Below are 8046 nucleotides of genomic sequence, written 5' to 3'. Positions count from 1 at the left end.
CTCATTATTACTTTTTTCAAAACAAACGTTGGTCTCTGTGTATGATTACTCCTATATGATGGTGGTAATTGTTGAAGTTCAAGTAGTTTATTTGTCTTATGGACAGGAACACACAGTACAAGGACATTCTTACTTGCATGTTCACCTCTAAACAATGCAACAATAATAGAAAAAGTAAAAAACAAATAAAATATTGAGCTCAATGGAATAAAAATAAAAAATTGAGCAGGAAAATGACTTCAAGGATGCTCAGGGATTAGCCTTTCATGGAATAGTATTGTCTTTTCAGTAATGATAGTGGCCCTCTTTCCTGGTGTTTAGTATGCTGCCCACTGTCAATTTCACTTCTGTGACCCAGCTGAGACCACATGATAACACGAGGATGTCCGTGTTTTGACATTCTCACGAGATGGCAGGACCATACAACAAGGTAGCATGCTAATGCAATACACAGTGGATTTAATCTGGAGAGTTTCTGTGCTGCTGTGTGTCCAACCGGAACGGGCCGGTATGCAAGTAAATTAGGATCTACAGATGTAAATGTCCCTCCCCTTGTCCTGGTGAGAGGTGAAAGGTGTTGTGGGGACTGGTGAGAGTCCCCTCTGATGGGATGTCTAGTAAACAGATTAGTTGGTTACAGACAGGGCTTTATGGGATTACTGGACATGAGCCTGCCTGGGGAAGGAAGTGGCCCCCTCCTGTAAGTGGGGTTGTAAAATGAGGTTGTAAAATGAGTGACCTGGTGCCTTAACTGGTTTTAAAATGATATAGGGATTAAAAACAGAGAGATTACAAAACACAGCCTAGCTATGAGAAGAATGCATTTGACAATGGTGAATTTGTCCATTAGGTACAAATGTTTTATTGTATTTTGACTTACTGTGGTTCCATGCTGAGGTAGATGATCCCTAAATTCCAAAATTGAGAAAGATCCATCAAGGAACAACTTGAACGCCCTGGGTGGCAGATTGATCATTGTAATACTGTTATTTTAAACAGCAGTTAAAGGTCTAAAGGACCACTTTGTTGATTTGTCCATGCTGTCTGAATAACTGTCATGACTGAAACGACACAAATTATGGTATACATTATGACGACAACTCACTCATTCACTAGCAGTAAGGAAGACGGTGTGGCATGGAATCGTCCGTCCACCTCAATGAAAGTACAGTAAGTTTCACGACTCAGGAGAAGATCCAGATGCAGACAGTTCGAAGTAACAAAAGTTTATTACAAAAACAGGGGGCATGCAAACGACAGGTCAAGCAGAGGTCAGTAATCCAAAGCAGAGTCCGAAACGTACAGAACGGCAGGCAGTGTCACTTTGGTATAAAGGGATCGGGAGACAGGCGCAGGAATGCGTAATAGGGATTTTTATTGATCCAAATTACAGCATGCCATATAAAGACATGGAGACGAAGACCAAACAAACACATGTACAAAACAGGGTTGAAACAGAACGGCAGGCAGAATGGTCAGAATGGTCAAAACCGGGAAAACAGGGACTAGAGCAAAAACAGGAGTATGGGAAAACCGCTGGTAAGCTCGACAAGACAAACTGGCAACAGACAAACAGAGAACACATACACTGGGGATAATGGGAAAGATGGGTGACATCTGAGGGGATGGAGACAAGCACAAAGACAGGTGAAACAGATCAGGGTGTGACAGTAAGTTGTTTTCATTCATAAAACATAATGGATGACGAAAGTAATTGCAGGCCCTTTTGTATTGCTGTGTGATTATTGCCATAATGCCATACCACGGTCTTTGGCACTGATCCTGTGTCCACTGCACACAAGAGGAAGCATTTGCACCACTCTGTTTCCACTGTTGGGATGAATAGGCGTCACTGACACCTGTCTTTCATTTAATACAATTTAGTGCCGCTCACGCTTCTAACTGATGGCTGGGGGAGTCGACCTTCTTTCATTGCTGTGACCTCAGCAAACACATCATACAGCAGCATTCCTCACTAACGGCTAGAAAATATCACAACACTATTACATCCAGAGCAGCAAGGGGAAATGCACGCATTGCTTGTGCCAGATTTACCCTTCCGTGTGGGTTCAGTTGTGTACCTGGCAGGTTTGTGGATGAAGACTGACAGGGTGACAGTATGCCTTAATTGGGAAAAATGTACTCTGGAAGGCTTTGCCTTCTCTCCAATAAATACCACCTTGAGAGAGATGATCACTTTAAGCAGGTGTAATAATACACTTAATGTAAAAAAAACAACACTAATATGTGGCAGTCAGTGCTTTATTTCCACTGAATTCCAAAATATTACTATTTCACCCCCACCGAAACGCACAGTCAGGAATTATAACAATCTGTAACTTTCAATTTGAGTCAAAAGTTAGCCCCTGCACTTTACATTTACATTTTTGTCATTTAGCAGACGCTCTTTTCCAGAGCGACTTATAGTTAGTGCATTCATCTTAAAATATCTAGGTGGGACAACCACAGAGGTGGAAGAATGGAGCACTCGGGTTGGGGTGTAGGGTTTAAGCATAGCCTGAAGGTAGGGAGGGGCAGTTCCTCTTGCTGCTCTGTAGGCAAGTACCATGGTCTTGTAGTGGATACGAGCTTCGACTGGAAGCCAGTGGAGTGTGCGGAGGAGCTGGGTGACATGGGAGAACTTGGGAAGGTTGAACACCAGGCAGGCTGTGGCATTCTGGATAAGTTGCAGGGGTTTGATGGCACAAGCGGGGAGCCCAGCCAACAGAGAGTTGCAGTAGTCCAGACGGGAGATGACCAGTGAATGGATTAGGACCTATGCCGCTTCCTCTGTGCGGTAGGGTCATACTCGATGGATTTGTAGTGCATGAATCTGCAGGAGTGAGTCACTGCTTTGATGTTTGCAGAGAACGACAGGGTGTTGTCCAGGATCACACCAAGGTTCTTTGCACTATGGGAGGGGGACACCGTAGAGTTGTCAACTATGAGATGTCTTGGAGTGGGCAGGCCTTCCCCGGAAGGAAGAGCAGCTTCGTCTTGTCAATGTTTAGCTTGAGGTGGTGGGCCGACATCCACGTTCAGATATCTGCCAGGCACGCAAAGATGCGTGTCGCCACCTGGGTGTCAGAAGGAGGAAGGAGAAAAGTAGTTGAATGTCATCCGCATAACAATGATAGGAGAGACCATGTCAGGATATGATGGAGCCGAGTGGCTTGGTGTATAGAGAGAAAAGGAGAGGGCCTCGAACCGAGCCCTGGGGGACAACAGTAGTGAGAGTATGTGGTGTAGACACAGATCCTCTCCATGTCACCTGGTAGGAGCGGCTTGTCAGGTAGGATGCAATCTAAGAGTGTGCTGAGCCTGAGACGCCCAGCCCTGAGAGGGTGGAGAAGAGGATCTGATGGTTCACTGTGTTAAAGGCAGTGGACAGATCTAGGAGGAGGATGAGAACAGAGGAGAGAGAGTCAGCTTTTGCAGTGAGGAGAGCCTCACTGATACAGAGGAGAGCAGTCTCAGTTGAGTAACCTGTCTTGAAGCCTGACTGACATTCTGAGAGAGCTAGCGAGAGAGTTGGTCAGAGACAGCACGCTCAATTGTTTTGGAAAGAAAAGAAAGGATACCAGTCTATAGTTTTTGATGTCAGAGTGGTCAAGTGTTGGTTTGGGAGAAGGTCTCCACAGAGATGGTCAGGAAAAGGGAGGAGGGGATGGGTTGATCGGGCAGGTTGTCGGGTGGCCGGATATCACTAGTCTCAGGATTTTATCTGGAGAGAGAGGGGAGAAAGCAGTCAAGGCATAGCGTAGTTGTTCTGTGTCAGTGGGACCAATAGACTCAATAGGCTGAGTGAATGAGGAGCTGATGTCATCAACCTTGTTTTCAAAGTGGTTGACAAAGTCGTCTGCAGAGAGGGATGAGGAAGGGATGGAGGATTAAGGAGGAAGGAGAAGTTGGAAAAGAGTTTCCTAGGGTTAGAGGAAGAAGCTTGAAATTTGAAGTGATAGAAATTGACTTTCGCAGCGGATACAGAGGGAGGAAATATAGAGAGGAGGGAGTTTAGCTTTCCTCGATTTTCGCCCTGTTCTGTATGCTCGCAATGATTTTCTCAGCAATGGAACCGGAGGGGAGGGCTGAGCCGGCCGGGAGGAAAGGGGACAGTACGAGTCATAAGATACGGAAAGGGAGGAAAGTAGGGTTGAAGAGGCAGAATCAGGAGACAGGAGGGAGAAGGATTTAGCAGAAGGGAGAGATGATAGGATAGATGAGGATAGAGTAGTGGAAGAGAGAGAGCGAAGATTGCGACAGCACATGACCATCTGGGTAGGGGCTGAGTGGGTTGGGTCGGAGGAGAAGAGGGAGACAGAAAAGGAATCAAAATAGTGATCTGAGACCTGGAGGGGGGTTGCAGTGAGATTAGTAGGCGAACAGCCTCTAGTAAGGACTAGGTCAAGCATATTGCCTGCCTTGTGAGTGGGAGGGGTCCGGGAAAGGCTGAGGCCAGAAGAGGCAAGGAGTGGAAAGAAAGAGGTGGAAAGAAATGAACCGGAGGTAGATGTAAGTAGGTTGAAGTCACCTGGAGATATCAGGAGTCCTCTAGCAATAGATTGAAAGCTGCTGTCCAGTAGTCTTTCCTGTCCAGTAGCTGGCCATGTTCACGCAAGCTTTAGTTCTGGGTCGTGACAAATGTTAGGCTGCGTTTACACAGGTAGCCCAATTCGGATCTTTTCCCACTTATTGGACCAATAATTTTGCAAAAGATCAGAATTGGGCTGCATGTGTAAACACAGCCAAAGTATGCATATGATGTTGTGTATTCTTATGAATAAATATAGTTAAATGAATCAACAGTAAATTTCATTATTATACTGAAGTCATCCAAATTGAACATGCTCAGAAAGTTAATACATTATCATCTTTATTACATTTTTTAATAACAAAAACAGTACAAAAACATATTTATTAAAGATATGATTGGTTTCAAGGGTAAGACAGGTTCTGGTGGAGTAAGAGAAGATATTACATGTTTTGATTAACGCTCTGCACATATGACCCAAAGGGAAATGAATAGACGAACAGTTTCTGTAACAAATTAATCCAAATTGGTGTGGATGTAACCTACTTTTCTCATTGTATGAAAACGGGCTTGTTAAGTCACTAGATCTACTGGCAGTCCAATGAAAGGATCCTCGTGTAAATCCTCAGACGTTTACAGTATACCTAATGCCCACTAATAGAGATAAAGAGGCACGGTTGAGCTGCTAAGCCTGGTAGTCAGTGACGTCAGTCCATATACCGTCAGAGAGGAGGGGGCTTGCAACTCAAACCTTCAGACAAAACTTACAATAAATAAAACGGGAACATTTGCAGTAAAAATATAATCTCACACAGACAGAAGTCACACGATATTTGTTCTAACATTCATTAGCATGTAGCTAGTTAACGTTGAAATAGTCACATATTAAATAACGTTAGGTATCTGAAATTAAAACATTGTAATAAAGCTTAAAGACTCCCTGCATTGGTCATGCATGTATGGTGTGCACTTTAGACTACCATCTTAGATATGAATGTAAATGTTTACATCACTTTATTTTACATCATAGTTGATATGTACAGCAGGAATCTAATATCTTACTCAGTAAAAAAAGATTTACACATCAGCAGGCTCAGGCTCAGTCCTCTGAGTCTGTTCCTCCAATAACAATGCAGACTCACTCCTCTGAATCGGTTCCTCCAATAATAACACAGACTCAAGCCTCTGAGTCTGTTCCTCCAATAATAACACAGACTCAAGCCTCTGAGTCTGTTCCTCCAATAATAACACAGTCTGAGGAAAACCAATAGCTTCACTGTTGCGCCGCATCAGGGCATGGCCCCTCACAGGGTACTGCATCTCTGTGAAGGTCAGTGATGCCACCGTGATGGAACAGCGGCCCTGCACCTTGAAGCCAGACTTCTGGTAGAAGGGAACCAGGAAGTCCTCGCACATGAGCACTGCACGGCGCACATAGGGCAGGCAGCGTAGGTACTGCAGGTAGCGCCACATCAGGATAGGGCCCTTGCCCTGCTGCCGGAAGGTCCGGTGGACCGCCAGCACATGGATATGAACTGTGGAACCTTTGGGCTTGTGAAGAGTTAGGGCGTCCTGCAGCAAAGGAAAAATGCAAATGTAGCTCAAGTAGAGTTCATTCAATAATGTGTACGGTGATGTAATACAGAGCACCTGATTTCGAAAAACTATCAGTGAGCTAATAAAAACACAGTAAGATATAGAGTAAATGACCTATGAATCAATAGGAAATGATATAACATCATAGAAGGTGTCTTACTAGGGTGAGTCTGTCCTGGTCCCATTGGGACCCAATGATGAAGGCTACTAGTCTCCCCTCCTCAAACCAGCCCATGGACAGCTCTGGACACAGCGTGAGGAAATGACGCACCTCATCAAGGTGAAGCGGGCAGTCTCCTGACACAGAGATAAAGGCTGGCGGAGGAAAAGAGAGAGACACGTTTTCATCATCCTTGGACTCACTGTATTTAAGAATGCCAAGGCGGATCCGTATCAGTGCATTAAACCTATAACAAGGGATTAATACAAAGTGTTATTTAAAGCAAGAGACAGACTAGCGCGCCCAGTCAACGTGCGTAAAGCCCAAGGAAAGGCTGTTGGCACGAGTTTTACGCGCGACATGAGTACCCCTGATAACGCTCATACATTGTATATTCGTGCCATTAATTCATAACACATAATACATACACACATTTATAACTGAATCTATGGACAACTTACCCTCTTTCTCGATTTCGAACACGCTGATGGCATCTTGCGTGTTGAGCGGTCGGAACTCGCTTGCTGGCAGTGTGTGTCTTCTTTGGCGCCCAGGAGAAACAGAAGGGGATAGGCGCGGTTTCAGGAAAGGCAGGGCGCCCACTAGTGACATTTTACAACTTTTATTACTCCAGTTGGATTACTTCGATATTCTTCTGTTCCTTCTATTGTTGTTTGTTTGCACAAGTCTTCTCTCTTGGCTGTTACACGAGGGTTAATCTTCAGTTTCCTCCTCTTGTTGGGACAGCCTGTGCACAGATGACCAAAAGGGAGTAGAATCCGTATTTATAGGATGTGGTCCATGTAGATGTGAGTCATTTTACCATTTAGAATATGAATAGTACGACGTCGGTGCTCATGAATGAAATAATAGAATTTGGAGCGAGGGAGAGTGGAGAGCAATTAAGTAGAACCAGAAATTAAGCGACCTGAGGTCAGCTGCTTTACGCACAAATGGCAGTGTTGTGACAACCTGTTTATTAATTTCCTAGAGAATTAATGTAACACAGAATAGAAAATTAACACACTGAATGTAATGAATTTACAATGTTTTTTCCTCTGCCATTCGATATTTGTTTGCCATCATATGCAGATACTCATATGCAGATACTCTGAAATGATATGGTAACCAACAAGAGCACTGTAACTGAAAATAACGTTGCTTTACTTACCTGATGCAATCTCATCCGAACACTCTCTCTACCTGCCTTAGTGTCTTATCTCACCCTCTCGTTATCTCCTCCCCCCTCTCTCTCTTCCGTGCCCTGAAAGACGTCCACCTCTTCATTATAAAGCCAGTGATTATTACTATGTCACGTGACAGATTATAGAAGTTGTTTCCACAACTCGGCGTATTAGCTTCTATCGTCATCCCTTGAGTTTGACTGACACATGGCAAAGTGGATATTCTCCTGTATATTTGGGAGGTATAGTAGGCATGGAGTAATTGTGGTCAACTCTTGCTCCAGCCAAGTTCTCTATACCGGTCTCCTTAGTATAGGCCTACAAATGATATTACTTAGTGGTTACTCTCTCAACAGGTGGATATTTAGAATGGGTATCCATGGTTAGAGGGAGAGAAGCTATCAGCAATACTGACACTGAAACACTGCTATCATAAAGATAAGATTAGTCTGGTCCTAAAAGCAGAACTATAATACACCCTCAAATACACAACACCTGTAATGGACAATATTAACCACTGGATTATCATTTTCACTTTATATAAAAACTAAAAAGAAAATTAACATTGTTAATGC

General features: G+C 44.0%; 1 protein-coding gene across 1 annotated transcript; it reads right to left on the bottom strand.

The window, feature by feature from the left end:
* Positions 1–4886: 4886 nt before the first annotated feature.
* Positions 4887–8044, bottom strand: LOC139575932 (serotonin N-acetyltransferase-like). The gene is made up of 3 exons (XM_071401409.1): positions 6749–8044; positions 6288–6442; positions 4887–6103 (listed from the first exon to the last, which is right to left on the bottom strand). Exons 1-3 carry the CDS (start codon positions 6897–6899, stop codon positions 5609–5611), a joined length of 801 nt encoding a protein of 266 aa, XP_071257510.1. The 5' UTR covers positions 6900–8044; the 3' UTR covers positions 4887–5608.
* Positions 8045–8046: the final 2 nt, after the last annotated feature.

The sequence above is a fragment of the Salvelinus alpinus genome, chromosome 1 (genome assembly GCF_045679555.1).
Source record: "Salvelinus alpinus chromosome 1, SLU_Salpinus.1, whole genome shotgun sequence".
Lineage (NCBI taxonomy): Eukaryota > Metazoa > Chordata > Actinopteri > Salmoniformes > Salmonidae > Salvelinus > Salvelinus alpinus.
This window is presented reverse-complemented; position numbering and strand designations above follow the sequence as displayed.